The 24911-nt window shown below is 41.6% G+C and overlaps 1 protein-coding gene across 4 annotated transcripts in view; it reads left to right on the top strand.

The window, feature by feature from the left end:
* BASP1 (brain abundant membrane attached signal protein 1) overlaps window positions 1–24025 on the top strand; it is a 72870-nt gene extending 48845 nt beyond the window's left edge. For 3 of the 4 annotated variants that reach the window (XM_074945007.1, XM_074945008.1, XM_074945005.1), the window contains exon 2: window positions 23118–24025. In XM_074945007.1, coding sequence (XP_074801108.1) covers window positions 23128–23865 — 738 coding nt within the window. In that variant the 5' untranslated portion in view covers window positions 23118–23127 and the 3' untranslated portion in view covers window positions 23866–24025. Of the gene's footprint in view, window positions 1–19145; window positions 19258–23117 lie in introns of all 4 variants that reach the window. The other variant, XM_074945006.1, reaches the window with a different exon arrangement.
* Window positions 24026–24911: the final 886 nt, after the last annotated feature.

Raw genomic sequence — 24911 nt, 5'->3', positions numbered from 1 at the left:
CAGTAAATGCTTAGGATGGGATTTTCAAAAGCACTGTGTTGGCCTAACTCTGCTCCTATTAAAGTCAAAGGGAGCAGAGTTAGGCCAAAGTTGCGTGATACTGAAAAATCTTATTCCCGAGGTTTTTTTTTTTTTTTTTAAATAGAGTCCAACCAAGAAATGCATTTTTTTAATTTTTTTTAAACTGTGCAGATTTACGTTTGCAGTAACATTGGGCTCAATGGGTAGTGATCGATGGGTCCATGTCTAGTTGGCAGCTGGTATCAAGCGGAGTGCTCCAAGGGTCAGACTTGGGGCTGGTTTTGTTCAATATCTTCATTAATGATCTGGAGGATTGCGTGGATTGCACCCTCAGCAAGTTTGAAGATGACACTAAACTGGGAGGAGTAGTAGATACGCTGGAGGGTAGGGATAGGATACAGAGGGACCTAGACAAATTAGAGGATTGGGCCAAAAGAAATCTGATGAGGTTCAACAAGGACAAGTGCAGAGTCCTGCACTTAGGATGGAAGAATCCCATGCACTGCTACAGACTAGGGACCGCGTGGCTAGGCAGCAGTTCTACAGAAAAGGACCTAGGGGTTACAGTGGAAGAGAAGCTGGATATGAGTCAACAATGTGCCCTTGTTGCCAAGAAGGCTAACGGCATTTTGGGCTGTATAATTAGGAGCATTGCCAGCAGATTGAGGGATGTGATCATTCCCCTCTATTCGGCATTGGCGAGGTCTCATCTGGAGTACTGTGTCCAGTTTTGGGCCCCACACTACAAGAAGGGTGTGGAAAAATTGGAAAGAGTCCAGCGGAGGGCAACAAAAATCATTAGGGGGCTGTAGCACATGATTTATGAGGAGAGGCTGAGGGAACTAGGATTATTTAGTCTGCAGAAGAGAAGAATGAGGGGGGATTTGATAGCTGCTTTCAACTACCTGAAAGGGGGTTCCGAAGAGGATGGATCTAGACTGTTCAGTGGTAGCAGATGACAGAACAAGGAGAAATGGTCTCAAGTTGCAGTGTGGGAGGTTTAGGTTGGATATTAGGAAAAACTTTTTCACTAGGAGGGTGGTGAAGCACTGGAATGGGTTACCTAGAGCGGTGGTGGAATCTCCTTCCTTAGGGGTTTTTAAGGTCAGGCTTGACAAAGCCCTGGCTGAGATGATTTAGTTGGGGATTGATCCTGCTTTGAGCAGGGGGTTGGACTAGATGACCTCCTGAGGTTCCTTCCAACCCTGATATTCTATGATTCTATGAACTGTCTTTGTAGTCATACAAAAATACCCTCTACTTATATGTAAAAAGAAATATATTTTAGGCCAGAACTTTAGGCCCAATTTTCATAGAATCATGGAACTGTAGGACTGGAAGGAACCTTGAGAGGTCATTTAGTGCAGTCCCCTGCTCTCATGGAAGGACTATGTAATGCCAAGACCATTCCTGGTAGGTATTTGTCTAACCTGTTCTTAAAACCTCCAGTGACGGAGATTCAACAGTGCCCCTAGGCAATTTGTTTCAGTACTTAACCATCCTGACAGTTAGGAAGTTTTTCCTAATGTCCAACCGAAACCTTCCTTGCTGCAATTTAAGTCCATTGCTTCTTGTCCTATTCTCAGAGGTTAAGGAGAACAATTTTTCTCCTCCTCCTTGTAACAACCTTTTATGTACGTGAAAACTGTTATCATGTCTCCCCTCAACTTTCTCTTCTCCAGACTAAACAAACCCAATTTCTTCAATCTTTCCTCATAGGTCATGTTTTCTAGACCTTTAAATCATTTTTGTTGCTCTCCTCTGGACTTTCTCCAATTTGTCCATATCTTTCTTAAAATGTGGTGCTCAAAACTGTACACAGTACTCCAGATGAGGCCTAATCAGCGCGGAGAAGAGCAGAAGAATTACTTCTTGTGTCATGCTTACAACGCTTCTACTTTTATATAAAGTCAAAGGGGAAGAAGAGACTTAGAGGTTCCGTAAGTTGACCCTTGGCTTAGAGTTGAATAGATAGTCTCAGAAAGTTCATTTGAAACTTCATAGCTGCACATTTTAAAAGCATAGACCTTTATAACCTGTGGCTGTTCATATTTAACTGCTTGGGAGTTGGGGTTTCCAAGCAAGGTTTGCTGCTTTCCAGCTCTACCAATACTATTCTCTAATTCAACATATATAGACTGTTCACTTACATACAGGTCAAAGTTTTTAAAACGGATATTCAAATTGGGAGTGGGGAGGGTATGTGACAACATACAGCAACATTCCTGCTGCTCCTTAAAGCAATTTATCCAGGTTCCCAGGGTTGAGCCAATGCATTGCAACAGAAATTTCAGTTCCTTTTTCTGTAGCTACATGGTAAAGCAACTCTTCTAGCAGCCGTGTGGCATATCCGCAGCAATACTACATTGATTGCTGTGGATATATAATGCACTTGCTGATCCCTCCACATGAGCTAAGGTGTTGAAGGCTGTCCAAGCAACGAAAACTAACCAGCCTCCTGGTCCTGATGCCATTCCAGCTGAAGTTTTCAAACACAGAGGAAATTTTCTCATTGACAAGCTTTTGAATTCTTCTCACATGTCTGGCTTCAAGAAATCATACCGCAACAACTGATAGATGCCAACATTGTCACTATCTATAAGCACAGAGGCTCAAAAAGCTATTGTGGCAATTACCGCAGCATGTCCTTGCTCTCTGTGGCCAGCAGGATTCTTGCACAGATCCTCTTGAACCAGCTCCTGGCCCAAATCAGAGTTACAGGGCAGCTTTTGTGTTTAGTGGAGCATTGTTGACATAATTTTCATCACTGGACAATTACAGGAAAAATGTCACAAATAGCATCAAACGTTGTACATCGTGTTTCTTGATCTAACCAAGCTTTGAACATGGTCAACTGCACTGCATTCTGGAAATTGCTTGCTAAATTTGGGTGTCGATACAAATTTATCAACATCACTCAGCAATTGCACAAAGGCATAGCTGGACATGTTAGTGTCGATGGTAATCTAGCAGATCCATTTCCAGTCACGAATGGGGTGAAGTAGGGATGTGTCCTCGTTCCTAGCCTTTTTGGTCTATTCTTCACTGTAATGCTAGAGGAAGCCCCTCCATGGCTCTTCAAATGACATCTTTATATGCATTTGCACTGTCAAGCTTTTTAATCTCTCTCGTCTACGTGCGAATACCAAGGAGATCGAAGTGTTGATCCAGGAACTGCTCTACACTTATGGTTTCCTGTTGGTGGCGCACTCTGAAGCAGCACCAAAGATATTACAAACTGCTTAGCTGTGGCGGCTTGTAACTTTTCCTTACCATCAGTTGAACAAAAACGGAGGCTTTGTACCAGCTAGCTCTTTAACAACCTTAGCAACATCTATCAATAAGTTTGGAAGTTACCACATTCCAAGCAGTCAAACTCTTTCCTTATCTTGGCAGCATGTAAAACAATGAAATGATAATCACTAATGAAGTAGATATGTGAATTAAGAAAGCCAGCACTGCATATGGTCGCCTTTATCACCAAATCTGGAAGCAATATCATATCTGCCTATAAACAGAAATCAAAGCATATAATGCTGTTGTTGTCACAGCATTGCTCTGTGGTTGTGAAACATGGACCTGTTATCAACAACACATTAAAATGTTTGACAGTTTCCATTTGTGACACCTACAACTGCTGGGCATCAAATGGCGGGACTGGGTGTCCAACATAGAAGTCTTGGCCAAAGCTGGTTCAGTCAGTATTGAGATTCACTTGATTTTGCCCAGACATATTTATATGCCTGAGACCTGTCTGTCCAACAAATTCTATATTCCGAATTAAGTTCTGGCAACTGTAAGCATGGAAGGCAGATGAAATGCTTCAAAGATATCCTGAAACAAAAGCTGCACAAGACAAATATTTCTGATTAGATCTTTGAGCAACTGATGATTGATCCTATTGCATGACGCCGCGCTATAAGGGTGGGTGTCTATGACTTTGCACAAGGCTGTTCTTCTCAGTTGGAAGTGCAGCGCCAGGTAAGGAAATAACATGCAGCTTAAGCAACACAGCCAGGCAAATGACTGTGGTCAGTGCAGTAAATGATGTAGTTCTTTCCAAATTGGTCTATGGAGCCGTGCAAAGACCCATTAATACAAACTGTGACTGTTGTTGATGATGTCCTTGAAATTGGGGTGACTAGTGTTGCATTGCTGCATCTGTACTGTTGAGATTTTAATTACATAAATGGAGGAAAGTTTAAAGCATCTAGTTTTCAAAATGAATCTGCCTTCTTGCAAGTATGGAGTAGCTACAACTCAACACCTTGTGCAGGAGAAAAGCTGCTATCTGCATAACTTTGGATTTCCTAACTTGTGTGACTTTTAACATTTGTGTTGATATGGAATTTAAAAAAGAAGGAATCTTGAAGCAGTTCTGAACTTCCTCATATAACTCTGCCTGTATTCAAATGATCATTCTGAAACAAATGCCTTTTAATAATGTTGTGAACTTCTACATGTATAAACATCCATACAGCATAGCACTGTTCACAACCTCTCAACCTGATTCCTGGAAACATAAGGAAAGCAGCTTACTGTGGATGTGTCATAGTTTATTTTCAAACATTCAGAACTTCATATCTGAACAAAATCACTTCAACCCCCTTATGCCCACATCCTCAGTAAGTGCTAGTGGAATGTAACAGTTTGACTTATCCACCTGATCTTTCTTAACTTGTGAAAACATCCCCTTTTTCTAGTGTGGAACTAAAAGCTGACAGAAATGTGTATATTTGCAGTTTTAAATTGAAATTTGCATGCACAGATTTGCCTGTGGGCCAAGAACAAGTAGGAAAAAGCTCAACTCCAAAGGCAACTTTACAGAAGCATCTGAAAACCTTGAGCTGCTATGAGTCTCCATATTGTGACTTGCATCATTAATGCAATATTACTAGCATGGAAAGTGCTTAATTAGATTTTATCATGACTAGAGTAAATTTGATTGCTAAATATACACAGTAATAATAAATCAATGCAACTATAATGTTTGGATTGTAAGTAGCACATTACATTGTTCCTAGGCCCTTTTTCACAGAACACGGTGCTTGCATCAATAGCTAGGCATACTCCATAGAGAGGTGTTATCAGAAGTGGGGTCAAAATGTACAACCTTTAACTCTGACCACGTGGTGTGGTTAGAAAACAAGGGATTTTTTAATGAATAGAATTAGGTGGGTCTTTCAGATAGAAATAGGTCGTTTTTTTTTTTTAAAGTCAGTAGGTCTTATATAACAGTTCTCATGTGTTACCTACCTTTGTAAAGTACTTTGAAAGCAAGTCACATTATAGGGAAACTGAGGCACAGAGAGGCGAGGTGACCTGCCACAGGTTGATGCAGGTCAGTGATAGAGTTGGGAATAGAACCCAGGCTCTTGACTCCCCCTTCAGTGCTCTATCTGGATCAGTGCTTGAAAGCAGAAAGTAATAGGGGAGCTGTGATGAGGACTAGGAAGCCCTATTTACTAATTTGAATTGTGGTAGCCCCTGGAAGTTGCAGTAAGGGAATAGAGCCCTATTATGTTGGTATTGTGTGTATATATACACACAATGGAAAGATGGTTCCTGCCCCAAATGTGGGTGGAAGAGCAGATTGAGGAGTGCGGATGTGGGTGGGGTACGCTAGACAGCAGGGTTGTGAGGCAATATTAAACTTTGGACTCGGGGGTGTGTGTGTGTGTGTAGGGGGGAGACTTGAACTGAGATAGTTTTGGGCTGTGAAGAAGCCAAGGGGAGAGTAACTGCATTCTGACAATCCCCCTGAGGATCATCAAAGTACAACTCCATGTGCCCACCCAGTCCCTCTGGCTCCCCCTTTACATGGCTGTGCACCCCAGGGCTGCTTGGTGATGATTTGAGAAGGATAAGTAGGGATGTGATATGGAGCAGAGTGGGGAGCAGGGTTGTGAGGTGGTGCATGGGGAAGAATTGGGGCTTAAATTGCAAAGGTGGGAAGTGAAGAGGAACTCTGATCTAATGAAGCAGAGGTCACAGCAGGCATCCACAGGCAAACCATAGGCCTCGCCTATTCCAAACCATTTCTTCCCCTCACCTGCTCATTGTCACTCTGAGAAGTGGCAGGTGAGAATGGGAGTAGATGGAGGAACTTGATGGTGACTTTGGTAGTCTCGACTTAATGCAGTTGGGTTATCCTGAATAAGGGGAATAACTCCCAATGCATCTAATTTTAGCACATCAAAAGTAGCTATGCCCAATAGTTATTTAGGGATGGGGGTGGAAGGGCAAGGGAGGGCAGAAAGAGAGATTTTTGGAGTTTCAGAGGATTGTGATGGTTTAGTTAGTAACCCCCCTAAAGTAATATGAGGAAACAAGGCAAATTTTCCAGAAAGAAACATTTTAAAATGTTTCAGCTGAAAAAGTTAGAAGCTGTTATCCTAGCAGGATTAAAATTGCCCTATGAAGAGTTAGTGGGCCAAATTTGGAGAGTAATGCAATCACTTAAATACAAGGGATTTTTGTCCTGCTTTAAATGCAAATTGCACAACACTATGGAGTTACTGCCAGTGCCTCCAAGATTAGAAACACCCTTCTTAGAATCTCCAAGTAGTACTTGGGACAAATGCAAATTATGTGTTTGGGTTAGGGGGCTTCTAAAATGGTCCTATTTTTCATTCCTATAAATTGGCTCACTTCTTTAATTTACACAGAAGCAGTTTGCGGCTATTAGGCATCCACATTTGGAAATATTGGCTCAGCTTTATGCACATGAATCATATCTAACTTTAGGCTCCCAGTGTGGGAAGTGTTGATCTCAGTGCTTTAAACTGGATGTAAATAGGGTGACCATATTTTCCCAAAGGGAAAACGGGACACGTCCAGCCCTCGCTGCCACCCACCCACAGGCCTGGGCTGAGGTCCCTCAGCCTCTCCACAGCACCCCCCAGCCCCTCCCACATATGGGGCTGCCTGAGGCCATCCTTGCCCTCCCGCCCTGCATATGGGGCTGGCCTAAGCCTTTCCTGCCTCCCGCCCATGTGGGACCAGCCTGAGATCCCCCTCCCCACTGGCGCCCGGAGCCAGCCTGAATTTGCCCGCCCGCCCACCCACCTGTACCCCCCTTCCCCCTCAAAGTCCTGGTCCAAGCTCTCCCAGCTGCCTGCCTGCGTACGGGGCTCGTCCTCCAAGCCCCTTCCCCACCCCCACTGCCCGCCCACGTGCAGTGAAAATGCTGCTCGCAGCCCACTTCCCATGCCGGGGGGCCAGCCTAGCCCTTCTGCCTGGGGGAGCAGGGATCCTCCTGCCAGGTCTGAGCAGGACCCCCTTCCCTGTGGGCTGCCCCAGGCACTGTGCAGGGGGCACATCAAGTGCATGGAGTGTGTGTGGGGGGGTGAGCGAGCCGTGCCCCAGGTACTCACCTGTGCAAGGTGGGAGCTGGTGGGGATGTGGTGGGGGTGCTGCCTGGGAGAGTGGGGGGCAGCGGGACAGGAGCAGCAGTGGGAGTGGCGGGGGGGGACAGCGCTCTCGCTGCCCATACCTCCTGCTGCTGCTGCCGATGGAGGGGGTGGCAAGGAAGACTCCGGTGTGGGTGCGCACTGGGGGAAGCAAAGGGGGTGGGCAGGGCTGCTTGCTGCCTCCCGCTGCTGGCTCGGTGCCATGATCCACAGTATCTCCCTGCCAGTCAGCCTGGCCCCAGCTGTTCCGGTGCCCCTGCAGGCGGCAACCGGATTTTGGGTGTCCAGTCACTGTTTCTGACCGGACGCTGTCAGGTGCCCTTTTTGACCGGACTTTTCAGTCGAAAAGGACTCCAGACAACCCTACACACATCTATACCCCTCTCTCACACATGGGGGCCAAGGGGTGACCGACCGATCAAACCCTCCCTTCCTGGCGTTCTCCTCCCTCCTAGCTCCGCTGGGTCCCCAGGACAGGCCCACCTTCCCCAGTACCTGGTGTTGTCTTCCCAGCCAGAGTCCGCCACCTGCTCCCACTGACCAGCTGCTGCAGTTCGCAGCACGCAGCCAGCATTGGCGGGAAACAGGATGGGGGGCGGGGGGCTGTGCTGACGGACCAGCTCGGGGAGCCCCCCGGCCCCACATGCTGCAGCTTCCTGCCACCAGCCTTGCACACCCACTCCCATCGTTGACACCCCCCACCCCCCACTCACCACTGGTTGGGATACCTGGAAGAGGGCTTAAATACAGGACTGTCTCTTAAAAACAGGTCGTCCGGTCACCCTAGATAATTGCAGTGAATAGGCTGGTTGTTTGTGGGTATTATTTCTGTAGTGCTGTGTACTCTTTTTGCTGGTGGCAGGCTGTTTTTCCATCACAGGAAGCATACTTTTTTGCCCCAAAACAGCTCACCCAGAACTAATTTTCTCTCCTTTCATCCCTCTACTGCTAAATGAAACAGAAGGATGGAGGAACAGGAGTCACCATTTACTATCACTTTCCTGATCCCCATTCTGCCTATAACAGACCAGGCCCACAGTTGTGTCAATGCCCACAAATACAGTTGATCAGGAGGGATATATTGGTGGATCCATGATGCTGCATCTCTTGCTGCCTTGAGTGGGAGGCATGAGAAAGGTGAAGCAGTACACTGCTCAGTACAACAATTTCTGCTTTGCCATTCAGAGTCCATTCTAAACAAGCTTAGGGAAATGCATACGGAATCTTCTCTAAAATAACTATCTAAAACAGATAATGGGGAGAATTTGCAGTTAGGTGTTTAACTCCCATTGAAATTTGGTGGTATTTAGGTACCTTCCTTCCTTTTGTTCCTTTGAAAATCTCCTCCAGTGTTCTAAAGTGACACTGGTAAGTATGGTAGTTTGAGAGGCAAAATTTAGGTTTTGTAAAATTTTTCAAAACTCAATGTGAATCAAAATCTAAAAAATGGAAACAGGATTGTTTTTTCTGTGGTGCTGGAAATACACAAACATGTATGAGAACCAGATATGAAATGCACCAAATAGACTAGCTTAATATAACTGACCCTGCTAAACTGAAGTGCAGACTGGAAACAGCTCAAATAATTGCTGGGAAACATAAATGTAAAACTTTTTTTCAAAAATCTTAATAACTTAAAATGTTCTGACTTGCATCTTTCTCAGTATCTTTGGTCTTATCTTTCAAAACTTTATTAGAATGCAACTGTGTAGAGTTAAGGACTAATATGATGCTGATCCTTGATGATGTTGTCACAAAGCTGAGTGGTATTCAGCATCGTGTATAGTACTTATGATTCAATCCAGATCACGGTAGGGCTTAACTGCAAGTAGTTTTATGTAATGCAGAACATACCTTGTGTACACCTAATTCATCACTGCATTCTGGCATAAAATTTTGTACTGAAGACAGGCCTAGAAGGCTAAGGATTTTATTCCAGAAATGAAATGTAAGCCTCTTCAGAGTCTGTATAGCATAAAAGTCCCACTGTATGGTTAAAGTACCACTTAATGGTGCATCGGCTTTGTGCTAGCCCTCTGCAGAGGTGTAAATTTGAACATGGATGCACATGAAGCACAAAACAGTATTGTGCGTGTATGTGTAAATAGCATGATATATAGCCTCATTCTAAAGACTTAAATATATCCTGCCTTCCTAAGAAACTATTATTTAAGGACAAAGGTTAGCTTGTGTGAGCTATTGATTAGCTTAATGGTCTCTGAGGCCTAAGGCAGAGCATATTCCAATAATTAAATCAATTATTTGGGATAATTATTAATAATCCCATATTAACTGGAAGAGGGACATGACTTAATTCTGTGACATTGCATCTGTTTTAATTATTTAAAACTCCTCCATTTTGTGTTCATGGGTGAAGAGCATTCACACGAAGGTAGGTGCCTAAGAACCATCCTTTTCCCACATCTTTTCCCCTCCTTCTCTGTGGTACAGCTATGATGTCCGTATGCTGGAGTCGGGAGTGCTGATTTGTAATAGAATCTGAGTCAGATTCTGCCTGTGGATACACATGTGGCTCCCACTGGCTGCAATGGGAGTGCCATGTCTTGGAATATAGATATTCAGGCCTGCCTGTAAAGGCCTATACTTTAAGAACTCAGATGCATTTTTATCACTTAGCTGGTTACAGGGGTATAAAAACAAAGAATCAAAATCACAGTCCGACGGTATATGGGCCTTCACTCACTAGGATAATCCGGCCTTGTTCTTAGGCTGGGAAGCATCCTGTCTGGCGAGAAATCACTTATCAGTGGTTGTGGTCGTGAAACCCTCATTTCTGTATGTTTTATCTTTATGGCCCCTACTTTTCTGTTGTTAATCTGTCTGCTGTCTAATAGTTTCTGTCTGCTGTACAATACATTTTGCTAGGTGTAAGTTAATTAGTGTAGTGGGATATAATTGGTTAGAGAATTAAGTTACAATATGTTAGGATTGTTTAGTTAAATTTCAGTAAAAGGATTGGTTAAGGAATAGCTGAGAATATTACTGTATAAACTGGGGTCAAACAGGAAGTGAGAAGAAGGGAAAGCGGAATCATGTTCGCTAAGGGCGGGGGAACGGGAATGGGGAACAGGGAACAGGAACACAGGCAAGGTTCTGCGGCGTCAGAGCTGGGAAGGGGGACATGGGGTAAATGCTCTGCGGTGTCAGAGCTGGGAAGGGGGACACTGGGGAATAGACTCTGTCAGCATATAGAGATAAGCCCGACTGATGTGAAGGGCTTCAAAATATGCTTGCTTGGAAACTAACCCCAATAAACATCATATTGTCTGTTCTTTGAACTTCTGGTCTTTTGCCGCTTGCTGTCTGCGTGACAAGAACCAGGGAAGTGGGAGGGTTGAGGGAAAACCCTCTAAAACCATGCACAAGTGAGAAGAAAAAATATAGTCTGGAGAGTCTTGGGAGCTATTGCAAGTATTCACTACCTCTTTGTAATCCTATTCCCAGTTACTGTCTCCATCTCCCTATCGTGTGCTCACATGACATTTTCAGGTAACCAGCATTGTACGAGAGCAGACTAGTCGGAAAGGAAAAGTCTCTGTAAGAACTTAATAATTACTTTGAAAATCTAAAATTATATTCCACAACTAATTTTCCCACTTGAAATCTGAGGGGGAAAAAAATGAAATGATTACTTTACAGTAATGTGCCAAAGTTTATATTCCAAGGACTCTCCCTAAACTGATCCAGACAGTAGAATGGCCTAGCTAGAAAATACATAAAGTTACATATAGTTGTAAGTGAGAAACATTAAAGGAATATAACAATAAATTACCTAGATCCCAAAACATACATTCTTTTGAGGGAAGCGTTGTTAACATAACCTTTTTAAAAAGCTCATGTTTTGTATTTGTGGGCTGAGTTAAGACTGCACATCAGTTGCTCAGGATGAGGGTAGGGAAATGTGGGCAGTGTGTGCTGAAAGTGCTGCCCTCATTTTCCAGCACACAGAGGCACCAGAGTGCTCTGAGGAGACCCTCAAGAACTGAGGTCTCCGTCACATCTCTGCTCTTCCCCAGTACCGCATCCCGTATCTTCCTGTTCTGCTCTGGCTGCCGCCTGGACCCAAGCCTTATATTTTCAAAAGTGACTAGTGATTTTGGGTGCCGAATTTCAGACATCCAGAAGATAAGATTGGCAAGCCCATATTATAGATGCGTCAATAAATATGGGCTCAGGATACATTGGAGGGACACAATATGAATAGAATACTTGTGAAGATGGAATTGTCCCAAAGCACTGAGGCTCTTGTTATCTTAAATATTTCTTTAGCTAGTAATTTGGATTGCATATGAAGTATTAGAGAGACGGTTTGGCCATAAATGGAAGCTGGCCTGGAACCCTGTCTGGTTTCCAGAGGAACTTTGTTGAAATCTGTCTCTGTGGAATGTTTTGATTTTGACAAATCAGCAAATAGACAAAAAACTGTTTCATTGGAATTTTTCTGACGAACTCTATTTTTCACAATTAATTTTGAAAATTCTTTGGATCTGACCCATATTGGGAGCTGTGGGTGTTCAGCACCTCTGAAAACCAGGCCATTTCTATTTAGGAGTCCAAATACAGATTTAGGTGCCTAATATTGGGCATCAATGTTTGAAAATTTGGGCCAATGTTGTGAAATTATAAAAAATATTTCTTGGGGAGAAATGCACACTAAATAAACCAATATGGCAGCTTGTAATTAGTATGCAAAAGGAATGTGCCAATTTCTGGCTGTTGTTTTAGTTTATTGTTAAAGACCTGATCATTTTTTTTTTCCAGAAAGGTTTTCTTGTAAAATCCATTTCTATTAAAATCCTCTGAAAAGAAGGATTTTGTCAGAACCCTTGCTTCTAGTTGTGAACAATGGTATGATTAAGACCTCTGGTCTGGGACAGACTGACTTTTTGCAATACATTTTTGCAATGTTTAATTTGGTGCAAAAGGCCCTTTTATTGGAAGCTGACAAAAGAAAATGATCCCGTAACCTGAAACATCCAGTACTGTAGCGAAGGTCTGGCATAGCTGATGGCAAGCTGGACTCCATTGTGTAGCAAGTTTCCTAAATTCTGCAGCACCCTGATGTAGCAAACTGAAAATTCTGTGGCTGCTTGTTTTAAATTAAAAAGGGAGGTTTTGAATGAATTAAACATGAAGATGCATAGTTCAGCCCATGAACAGCATTGTCTTGTGCTGTTCCTTCACTTTACAGTTTTCCATGTGCCAAATCTTGCGTGGACAATTCAGAACTGCCTTGTGGAAATTATGGGGGAGGAAATTGGAGTCTTTGGCAGTTACACAGGGGACAGTTGGTGCATTTTTGGCACATGGAGAGTCACTGGAGGCAGTCAGGGATTGCATGGCAAACACATTAGTTAATTCTGTTTAAAATCCACAGTAGTGCAATAGTTAACAATGGTGACATTTAAAGAGGATTTCTCTGTTGTAGAAAATGCAGGGAGGTTAATGCAGCAGTTCACACCTAGCAGAGCTGTTTCAGGGTGCCTGTGAGCTCAGGAAGGCACATTGGTTTACACTGTGTTCATGTATTCAAGGTTTTCTTTGCGACCATAAGGCTAGAAACATAACCTTTTTCTCAAGACCACCGTGTATCATGCTGACCAATATAGTCTCATTGCTTCATTTTACCCCTCTGTAATCCTTCTGTTTTTGTTTTATACCTGGATTTTAAGCTCTTTGAGGCAGGGATTGTTTTTTATTGTTTGTGTAACATCTATCACAATTTGGTCCTGGTCCAAAAAATAAACGATAGTAAAAAATGATGGGTTCTACAACAATTCTACAACAAGTTGTGGATTCTGCAAAAAATGATGTGATCAGAGTAAACAGGGCCCAGGCTGTACAGTACCACACTAATATGACTTGAATACAAGGTGACAAATAATATGAAACCACAAAATCAAACACGTTGAGCTTTTGGTTTCCTCTGATAGAATCAAACATGCTTGTTTCTATGGCTTCTCCTAAGACCAAAATAGTTTGAGTGTCGGATGCCAAGTATATTATGTCTTCAGTGAACATACGGGCTACAATATTCAGCTGTTGCATTAAAACGCCTCCTGAAATGTGAACGATGTTGGGAAAACTAAACGACCTTGCAGCATTAGGCCAACAAGCCATGTTACATGGAGCAGAACAACCTATTAGCAAGGCTTGAAGAATATTGCTATTTGAGCCAAGGCTACTGTAATCTGAAATACATATGTATATTTAACCAATTTAATTCCACTCCAACGCTTAATATAGAAGTAACACACATGATCAGTATATCTTGAAATATTTCAGTCACTTAGTTGATCAATTATATTTTATCCGAATACTCTCTAGCTGGCTGGCTTCCTCCAGACATGGCGATGAACATGACTCATTCAAGCAGATTACATGTGATTTCAGTTTGGCGCTAATTAGATTTGGTCATTTTGGCAAGTCTACTGTTTTTAATGAATCTGCTGGCCCTGAGACAGCGTTTCATCTCTGTTCTTTGAATAATAGATTCCTCACCTATTTTTCATTACTGTATCAACAACTATCTGAGATCAAGTATTTCAAGTAAATCTAGAAAATATCTCATGCATTTTTTTTCCTTTTTGACTTGTTCTCACAATACTGATAGTTTTGCCACGTGTGTGGGTTTTTTATTTTGGTTCTAGCTATAATTGTCCATTCCTAGTTGGACTGGTTATTCAATACCTTGTGGATATTGTTATATGAAGAGATGTTGTGTTTGGACTAATAGAACTTGGCAAATTATTGACAATAGGCCCCAACTATCAAATGCAGAGTTTCAAGAATCAGAACTTCTGATATTCCATTTCTTACATATTGTAATTTTTTTATATGGGTCATTGTCACCTTGCTTTTGTCTGGTAGTAATAACATCTCCATGAATTTAGAATAGCTCTTAACAGAATCTTTTTGGCCATATCCAAATAAATCCTCACACAGCCTTTTCCATAATCTGCAAGGGATTACATGACCCTGCACTGGCTATTCTGTTGGTATTTTTCAGAAGAAATTAAATGTATTGCAGTGTGTCAGTCTGGGGGCTAGTGGAATACTAAATTACCTTCAAGAATTAATGGGAGCTGTATTTTTAAAAATTATGGGGGAAGACAACAAGGAGAGAAGTAAGAGTGAAATGTATCCATCTGAGAGCTAAACACCTAGTCTTGAGATACTACCTGATGGTAGTGCCACGTTGGCTTGCACATGGGAAAAAACAAACAAACAATGTCAGCTTCAATAAGGAACAAAAGATGGCCTATATCTGCTTAGAATGGCATGTGGGAAATTAGGTGACCACTGCTTTTGTATTTTAAGGGATATCTCCTCTTTACTATACAGTTCCTTTCCAGACCTGGAAATTCATGACGTTTTTGAAACAGTGCCCATGAGGAAGAGGGGAGAGAGTACCAGTGGCAGGAGTGTTTGCAGCCTGAGGAAGTGCAAAAAAGATCTTTGTGGTCAGTATAAGAAACAGGCTGACCCTTTACTCAATGATGGCCAGAGTCAAGAATCTCTCATTTTATTATCCTATTTCCTACTGCAATAAACAAATGCAATTGCTAGATTTTAAGGACCTAAATTGAACAATTTGAGGCATCTGGAGACTGCTGGCCACCTTTTGTTCTGTTACATCCATGTAATTAACTCCACTGATGATGGATTTATTTCATATGTACATCAATGTAATAAGAGCATAATTTGGTCATATACCTCCAGACTTTGACAACTAAAATTTCCCAAAGCCGCTTAATGTCTTTGTCTTAAGAAGCCTGCATTTGAGCTAGGGCCCCCTTTTTCATGTCCATCACGTTAAGCCGTTAGGTCAGGGTTAGCATAAGGGTGATTGGGCGGGGAACCATTGGCTTTTGGCTAAGGATCAGGACTGGGAGTCTGACAGACTTCTGTTGACTTTGGACTAGCCACTTCACCTCCCTGTACTAGTGGTGGTGGTGGGAATTTCAGAAAGACTCATTGGTACTTTAACCTAGGTTTTGTTGTATACCTTGTGAAACCACAAGTTAGTAAAAATTTTTTTTCTATTGCAATGGAAGTAGACCATCAGAATCCCAATTTCCAAAAGTGTGCAGCATCCATTGTTTAGTGGGAGCTGTTGGGTGCTGAGGTACTCGTGAAAATCTGGCCCTAAATGTATATGTAACTCTACTTGACTAAATGCTTGAAACACTAGAACTAAGTTCTTAATACGCACACTTTTCTATGTTAAACATCTGTGGCTTTTTCTAAAAAACATGAATACAGCAAGTCATTGAATTACTGAGCTCCATCAATGTTTGATTACTTACAGTTTGTTGCAATGCCTTTATTAAATGGCAGTCAGCTGGGTAACCTGGAGGAAGGGTACCTATCTATTTTTTTTGCAATGTTGAAACTCTGCTTTGAATTATAGACTTTTGTTGTACAGTACTTAAAGCTGGGAATGAGATGGGAAGAAGCTGATGCTGAGGTAGCTTGGCAGCTGATTTTTGTAGTTGGTATGACTGAGACTGACCAGTTACTTCCTCCAAATCTCTTGAAGCTTACTTCCATTCTTTTACGATATGCCAAATGTGCTAGTTTAGGCCTCAGTTACTTAAGCACATGCTTAAGTCCCATGGACTTCAATGGGATTTAAGTATATTCTTAAGTGCTTTCCTGAAGTGGGGTTTGGGGCTTAATTTTTGGCAATGCTGAGCACCACACACTCCCACTGAAGTTGAGTGGGAACTCTGGGTGCGTAGTTTCTTCTCAGAAGCAGACTCTTAGTTTATGGGGTCATAGCCTTTCCAGCCTGTAGTCTTTCTAGCCTTCCATTCATCCTGGAAATGTACAGTTCTCTCTGTTAAGGATGTTGGTAATGGTCAGTCCTAGTCTGATCCCTTATTAAATGAGCTGACCCTTTGCTGCAATGTGAAGGCTTTTACTAAATGATGCTTTATATAAAATATGTATGTGTATACAGGAAGTAATAACTTTTATAGATGAAACCCTTAGACAGATAGTTATATAAAGAGCTAGTTCTATTGACTTTTTTCAGAAGGATGCAATTTCATTATAGAGGCACAATTTAATTATGACTTTTTAAAACTGCAGTCAGATTTTTATACTGTACTTTTTTCCAGCATCTGTTATATTGGCCTATTTAAAGACCAGTTGAATTTTTTAATTCTATTCTGTGAATACATTACTGTAATCCATGATCTTAGATTTAACATTTGTGATGCTGTCATCCTAGGCATCCAGCTAATCATGTATATTCCATCCTGGGGGAGTGTTTGACAGTGGTAGTGCAGTGGTTCCCAAACTAGGGGCACTGCTTGTTCAGGGAAAGCCCCTGGTAGGCCAGGCTGCTTTATTTACCTGCCGCATCTGCAGGTTCAGCTGATCGCAGCTCCCCGTGGCGGCGGTTCGCCGTTCTCAGCCAATGGGGGCTGCGGGAAGCAGTGCGGGCCGAGGGACGTGCTGGCCACAGCTTCCCGCAGACCCCATTGTCCTGGGACGGCAAACCGTGACCAGTGGGAGCTGCGATCGGCCCAACCTGCGGATGCAGCAGGTAAACAAACTGGCCTGGCCCACGAGGGGCTTTCCCTGAACAGGTGGCACCCCTAGTTTGCGAACCACTGATGTAGAGTGTGTGTGTGTGTGTGTGTGTGTGTGTGTGATTTTTTAAAAAAAATAAACTGTGAAGGATACTTAATTCTGGTGCTACTTTCTGGGAGTGATAGAAAACTTCAGGGTGAATACTTTTAATGCAGAGAACAAGGTCCCAGATTTTTAAAAGTCTGGCCCAAGAAGCTTTTAGAAGGAGTTGAATAAAGCCTATACATATATACTGATCTTCTTTTAGAACATCTTCATTATAATATCTGCGTACGGGCTGTTTTTTCTTTCTTAATGTTTCCTCTACCTTTGGATGAACACTCCAGTGAAATAATTCTGAATGGATTGAAATGCTTTTTATCTCCATTGCAGCTTGTAAGTCTTTCAGTTCACTCTACTTGGCTGAACTACTGCTTTGGAACCTCAGAAAATCATTGCTGTTAGCTACTCATACAGAAACAGCCAATATACCACTTTGCTTTTCCTGTTTCTCTCCAGCAATGGAAGAGCACAGCCATCGAAATTCAGGGGACCTCTTCACAACAATACAAACTGGCCTTCTCTTTGAGAGTGTTTGATTACACAAATTAAAATTTCACCACAGTCAATTGGCAACAGCTAGAGACAGTTCAAAAACTAAACTTTGGATTTTGTGTTCCCCTGAAAGTTTTGGGAGTGTTTTGATCCAAACATGGATTTTGAGGCCCATATCTATCAACTCTAGCTCAAGCAGTTATGATATTAACCACTGTAGATTTGTAAACTCTTCAAGGACTATCTTCCCCGATACATAGACCGTGTTTAGCTTATTGTGGATGCCACCACCATTCAAGTTCTCCATAATAAACTTACTTGCATTGAATGTAGCTCTCCATATTTTTCTCATTCTTTTGAAATTGGAAAATTAAACAAAACCAAATGGGCTACACAGTTGGCACACTGGAAAGTGCAGGGCAAAGGCCTCTACATGTACATGTGCATCAGCTTTCTCCCACCTTTCATTTGGGATGGCTTTGATCTTTGAGTCAACATGATTTAATAGATTATTCTTTAAAATAGATTACGTTTTTTCTTTCCATAATGTCATGTGGCACATTTTTCAGTGTAGTCAGTTGGGCCTAGATTTTTGAACCTGGTTGCCTAAATTTAGGCACTCAAACCCACATTTAGGAATCGCGTAAGTGGCCAGACTTTCAGCAGCACTGAGCACCCATAGCCCCCACTTAGGTCAATGGATGCTATGAATGTGACTCTGAACATTCACCATTTTCTTTACCTAACCATGAAAACAATACCAGTACAAAGGGCTATCTCTTGCTCCTGGTTCTCGTAATGAGACTACATCACTAAAACCAGCGTTATTTCCATAAATGAGTCTTTTCTCCTCCTTTTCTCTCTCATAGCAGAAGGAACTCTGTGTGGAGGCCAAAAATAAAGCAAACCTTGTTATGTTATTAAATTTAAGATCTGAGGTAAAATTTGGAATAAATATTATAAATATTTTGGGTATATTTAAGGAATCTTTTTTGCCTTTGGTTTGAATTGACCCAAATGTGGATATTAAAGCTGGTATTTGACCCTTCAATAGTACAATACTCTATGGGAATGGTCTCAAGAGGGAACCTTTTATATACATTAGACACATGGTTACATGGCACCAGACATCATGGGCTCTGTACTAGTGCTTGTGACTGCCGTAGTCTCTTACGAACAGACCAGTCTTGAATTCTGCTTCCTAAGTTTCTTCCCATCTGGTTCCTGCTCCAAACTTTTAATATTCTGTTATGTGCAGCAGGAGTCCTTTGTGTCTGGTGGACCCCAGGATTCTTTACACTAGATACTGAGAGCCTTCTCTGAAGCATGGCTAGAACTGGTGGTAAGGGTTCTGAGGATGATAGCACCCACTTCAGACAATGGTAACAGAAATAAGGACCCACTTCTGGAGGAGGAAATCAGAGAGAGAAAGAGAGATTGACTGGAAGGTGGGATGGGTTGGGGAGAAGAACATCAAATCCCATCTTTACCTACAGCACAAATACACGTCCTTGGTAGCACTGATGGGTCCTATGTCCTCATTTTTCGTTATAGCCTGATAAGCCAGGAGAGGAAAAGCAACAGTCCATTTGGTTATAAAGTGAATAGAAACAAAGCAACTGGAAAACTTACTGAGAGGATGAGTGATCTTCATGCAGCACTTTCAGTTAAGTAAATGATAGTTATTGCATGACTGGTAGCAACACCTACTAGCTTAGGAAACAGTTGTCAGATAAGCTGGCCTACAAGTTCCAGAGTGGTCTGTCTTTTTTTTTTAAAAAAAACCCTTGTCTGCCTTGGTTACCTTATTCTCAAGGCTAGAAAGTAGCAGTCCATTTTTAACTCTTAAGCATCTATAAATAGATCTGAAAATAGTTTGTACATCTTTCCCCCACCTTTCTGTCCTAATACATAATACCAAATGACTTCAGGTAAATCTGGGGCACAGGAATCACACAGAAAATGCATCAGAACAAATAAAATCTATTTCATAGGTTCTTGAACATGCATTTCTCTTTTAAGCATGTATTTCTCCTTCTTGAAGGACTTCTACCCTAGAGCATTTTGTGACTAGCAGTATTCAGAGCAAAATAATTTATATTAAAAAAGCAAGGTTGGTGAATTGCCATACATGTTATAGTAAAATCTGGAAAAATACAGAAGGCGCAGCAAATAAAATTAGGCTCATGGTATTTGGGCACTAGTATTGGAAAACAAATAGAGGCTTAGTTAGGGATTGGAAATCCGAAAGTGCACACAGCTCTGGTATAAATCTCTGTTCCTGCTGAATTGCAGAAACCCTCTGAAACTCACCAGTTGTACGAGTGGGTAAACCGCCTTTTGTTCCTATAAGAAGTGCTGGAGTTGAAATCAATGGACTAGACTAATAAGTAGTGAGAATTGGGGAGGCCATGATATTAGACAGCAAACAAAGTCCTTGGCCTTTCTTTAAACAACTAAGAGGTTGAACTTCCTTCAACAAAAGTAGTCCTTGGAATCCTCCAGTATCGTTCACCTAGGGTTAGAATCCCTTTTACAGTGGTTCACTTTTCAATCATTTTGAGAATAGCATATTATTTCTGAGCATAAGGCTTTTAAGATCCATTACCATTGCAGGACTCCACATTTCCCCATTACCACATAAATAGTTTCCTTGTGATTACTCTCCTGTTTGAGGTTTGAGACCTGAAAGGTCACTGTTGATCATAATTTCCAATTTCAACTGAACATATGCAGGGGAGCCACTGTTAGACTATGCATATGCCTTGTTGATACAGCAGCAGGAAATCTACCTCGGCAGAAAGGTCCCTTGTCCAGGCTGCTGAAAACAAATGGTCTCCATCGCGATCAGTGGTAATATGCTAATCCAAAGAAATGAGGACTGAAATGGCACATCAGTGCTACTTGTCAAGTAATGTACTAATTAATGGGGGTTGCATTTCAAAATCTGATAGGAAATAGGTAGAACATCACCAGATGGTGTGCAACTTGAATGTATGATGGATATCTTGGCTACCATGCAGAAGGATGGAATGGATTATTTCTCTCCCCCCTCCCCTCCTGCCCCAGTTGATATCACTATTTTACTAAAAATTTGATATAGAGTGCTGTTGTATCTTAAAGGGACACTCACAGTTCAACTTCTGCCCTAAAATTAGATTTGTGTTTGCCGTAAAATGCTAATAGAAAGATGTCAAGGAAACAACATTTTGTAGTCTTTACAATATAAACATTGCGGGATTGCGCTAGAATAGAATTTGACTAGTCAGTTTCACTTTCATTTTTTTCTAGGTTGTCTTCATTTCCCAAGCTAGGAGAAATACAAAAAGAGTATAGGTGGTGCAAATTAAATTAGATTTTTGTAAAAGGAATTTCAGGAAGACTAAGATGTTAAAGGGACATAGTCAACTTGAAAGCTAGTCACTTTTTAAAAATGGCTTAAGAGTAATTCCTGATATTATATCTGCCCCTGACTTTCTCTAATAACTGTGAATGTAAAGATACGAAAAATTTCATATATTTTTTTCTCCCTATAGCTGTGTGAAAGAACCACCCAAGCAAGGGAAACTTAGTAATTTGACTCTACAGAGGAAACTCTGAAAGGGAACATATATTTGACAGTACAGTTGATTGTTCACTGTCTTCTAAATATAAAACTGAAAGTGAGAATTTCCTGCCTCTAATCTTTCATTTATGATGATCTCCAGGTTGCAATAGTAGTAACAATAGTGGGTAAATATTTTTCAGACAGAAGTGTGGATTTTCAAGTCGGGGGCCTATTAGTAATGACATCACCTTTCAATCTCTCCTTTGTTTTAACCAGACCAAATTTGTGTTTCAATGTACAGTTCAGGATTAAAGATCTTGTTAGCTAAGACTTGAGTCTTTACTCCTTACCAAGGAGATATAAATCCTCACATCAAATACAGATGTACACACCTATTGACAGAAGCCAAGATTTTCAGAAATGATGAGTGATGTTGGGTGTCTTTGCTTTTGCATGTCCAGCTGGAGGCATATTTTAAAGGGGCCTGACTAAGGGTGGGGACTTGGGGGTTCTGAAAGTTGTCTCTTTAAGATGACTCAGGTTAGGGATCCAATTCCTAGTACATCTAAAAATCTTGGCGAGAAGCTGGAAGAAAGAGAGATAACATTTTAAACATATTAAATAGATTATATTACATTGTGTACTATATATAAACCTGCATGTAAAAAGTCCCCACACTGGGTTTATTTCTCTCTATTAGAAGAGCTGTAATAGCCTTGCTGTATTTCAGGTTGTCAGTATTGCTGTTTCTTAACTCAACCTGCTGTCCCCAAGTATTGCAGCTCATAAGGTTCCTTATGTGACAGAATTAAAACAGTGGGAGATTCTTACATGCCATATGTGCTGCAATATGAAGGAACAACAGGATAAGTTGCACAATAAGCCAGGTAAGTCCTTATTCCAAAGTCCTTCCTGATTCTTGATTCCATTTTAATTTTGAACCTAATGGACATGTCCACTTAATCGAACTTGAATTTGTGTGCACATTTTGCCCACTGGCTGTGTATGCACAGAGGACAAATCTGCCTTCTTAGGGGGAATGAGCTATGTAAGGCACTGGACATTGTTGTGAAGTATATGCAGCCTTTTATGTTAGGGAAAACATAAATCCATTCAGTGTCACTGTTAGTTGGGTCAGCACTTTCATTCTAAAACAGTTTGAATCAGTTTATAACTTGGCTGTAAAAAATAAAATAAAAAATTTTAGGCTAAAACTTGGCCTGTGGTCTTAGCTCTGCATCAAAATATAAATAGCTGAGTTATTAATATGTGAAATCTGGCTACTGAACAGGCACTACTTGTTTGTGTTTTTTGTTACACCAAGCACCCTAGTATGGATCACTGCTGTTAAGTTGCTTTGTATGTGATAGATTCACTTCAATCACTGAGAAGCAGTGACCACTTTTATTCTCAAGGCCTCTAAAAGCATTTCTGGGGACAAGTAAATCCTTAACAAGTTTTCTTAGGGAATGAGTAATAGTCGATTTTTGTGCTAGCCAGAGATGGATACAGCAGCTAGGCTTTGTAAGGATTCAAATTTAGTATTTGTCTAACTTGAATGGTACTCCTGAGCTCTTCTTCTTTTATTCCCTTTGAATACCTTTCTGAGACATAAAAGATAGAGTTGCATGCTTCCTCTTCCTCCCTTTTCAATTCCTCTTGACATAAATTGGAAGGTGGAGGGATAAATAGCACTAGCAGCTGATTCTTCTTGACTTCATGGGGTGATGATTTAAGGATCTGGTGGCCCAAGTATTGCAGGGCCTCTTGGGCAGGGCAGGTAGTGACCTGATAGGTGTTTGGCACTCTAGTAGATCGTTGTGTTCAGTAGCTAATCACTGATCAAGTTACTGCATTCTCTGCTGGAATAGCCAGCACCCAAACTTTCCAGCTGCTGGTGTGAGAAGTAGTAAGTAATTTAGCTTTGGGGAGGCTAGGTAGAGGTTTTTGGTAACCATCTTTTTTTCTCCTTTTTGCAGAACTCCAAACATGGGAGGCAAACTTAGCAAGAAGAAGAAGGGGTACAATGTAAATGATGAAAAAGCTAAAGACAAGGACAAGAAGGCTGAGGGAGCAGCTACCGAGGAAGAGGAGACTCCAAAACAGAATGAGGATGCCCAGCAAACCACAGAGACCGGAGAAGTGAAGGAGAACAACAAGGAGGAGAAGGGTGATAAAGAGTCCCAGGTTGCTGCCAATAAGACAGAAGACAAAGAAGGGGAAAAAGAAAAAGCCGTGAGCCAGGAAGAAGTCCAGAAATCTGAACCAGAGAAGCCAGAGGCTGTTGTCGACGCAAAAGTGGAGCCACAGAAGAACAATGAACAACTGGCACCTAAGCAAGAGGAACAGACTTCAGCCTCTGCTCCTGCTGTCAGTAGTGAAGCATCTAAAACTTCTGAGCCCAGCAATGATGCAAAAGTTTCCCAGCCTTCAGAAGCCACAGCTACTAGTAAAGCAGATGACAAGAGCAAAGAGGAAGGGGAAGCCAAAAAGACTGAGGCTCCCGCAGCACCTGCAGCCCAAGAAACTAAAAGTGATGTGGTCCCAGCTTCAGACTCAAAACCTAGCAGCAGCGAGGCTGCACCTTCTTCCAAGGAGACCCCGGCAGCAACAGAAGCACCTAGTTCTACTCCCAAGGCTTCAGCGCCTGCAGCCCCACCAGAGGAAGCGAAATCTTCTGAAGTTCCAGCGACTAATTCGGATCAAACCATAGCAGTGCAAGATTAAATTGGACAGCCTGTTGAAATTAACCACTTAAAACAACCTGTGTCTTTTTTTTCTTTTTCTTTTTTTTTCTTTTTTTTTTAATTTTTTCAGCTATACTAACTTGTTTCAGATCTGAAATAATATGTATTGCCCAGGGGGAAAAAAAAAAAAAAGGATGTCCCATCAAGTTGGGAGGGAGCAAGGGAGGGGGGAAGAATCCAAATAGTATTTTTGTGGGGAAATATCTAATATACTTTCTGCCAGGATTTAAAAATATGGATGTCTGAAAGTACAGCACATCTTTTGTATCTGAACTGCTGTAAATGCACTCCACCAATGTATCAAAATCTTTTTTTCGTTCTGTAATGGGGTTTGGGAGTGGTGCATTTGATTCTGCCCGCTGGGCTTGTGCCAAGGCAATCAGATCTTTATGAAAGCAGCATTTTCTGTGGGTGTTTTTTTTTTATTTACACCCTTTCTTATTTTGATATATTTTTTATGCAGTGGATGAATGCCAACTTTCAGACAAACCCACTTAGCTGTCCACATTTTTCTCAATGCCAATCCTCCAATTCTTCTTCCTCTCCAAATATTTTTGGGAGTAAACAGCATTCTCATCCTACTTAGCCTACCTAGATTTCTCATGACGAGTTAATGCATGTCTGTGGTTGGGTGCACCTGTAGTTCTGTTTATTGGTCAGTGGAAATGAAAAAGTCTGCGTTCATTGCAGTTCCAGTTTCTCTTCCATTCTGTGTCACAGACACCACACACCACTCATTGGAAAACAAATGAAAAACAAAATGTACAATGGATGCATTGAAATTATATGTAATTGTATAAATGGTGCAACAGTAATAAAAGTTAAATAATTTAAAAAAAAATAAAGGTGTAAAGATTGATAGTTTATTTAGACTAATTCTTCATATTTAGCTCCGACAGCCTGGCATCCACAATCCACATATTCAGAGGAAAAAGATGATTATCTGAGAGCAAATCAAAATCACTGTGGTCAGGATTCAGCTACCCACATTCACAATGAGTACCAGTATAAAGTGCTACTTAGCAT

Source organism: Natator depressus, chromosome 2 (assembly GCF_965152275.1).
Source record: "Natator depressus isolate rNatDep1 chromosome 2, rNatDep2.hap1, whole genome shotgun sequence".
In the NCBI taxonomy this organism is placed as follows: Eukaryota; Metazoa; Chordata; order Testudines; family Cheloniidae; genus Natator; species Natator depressus.
The sequence above is the reverse complement of the archived record's forward strand: the minus strand, read 5'-3'. Positions and strand labels throughout refer to the sequence as shown.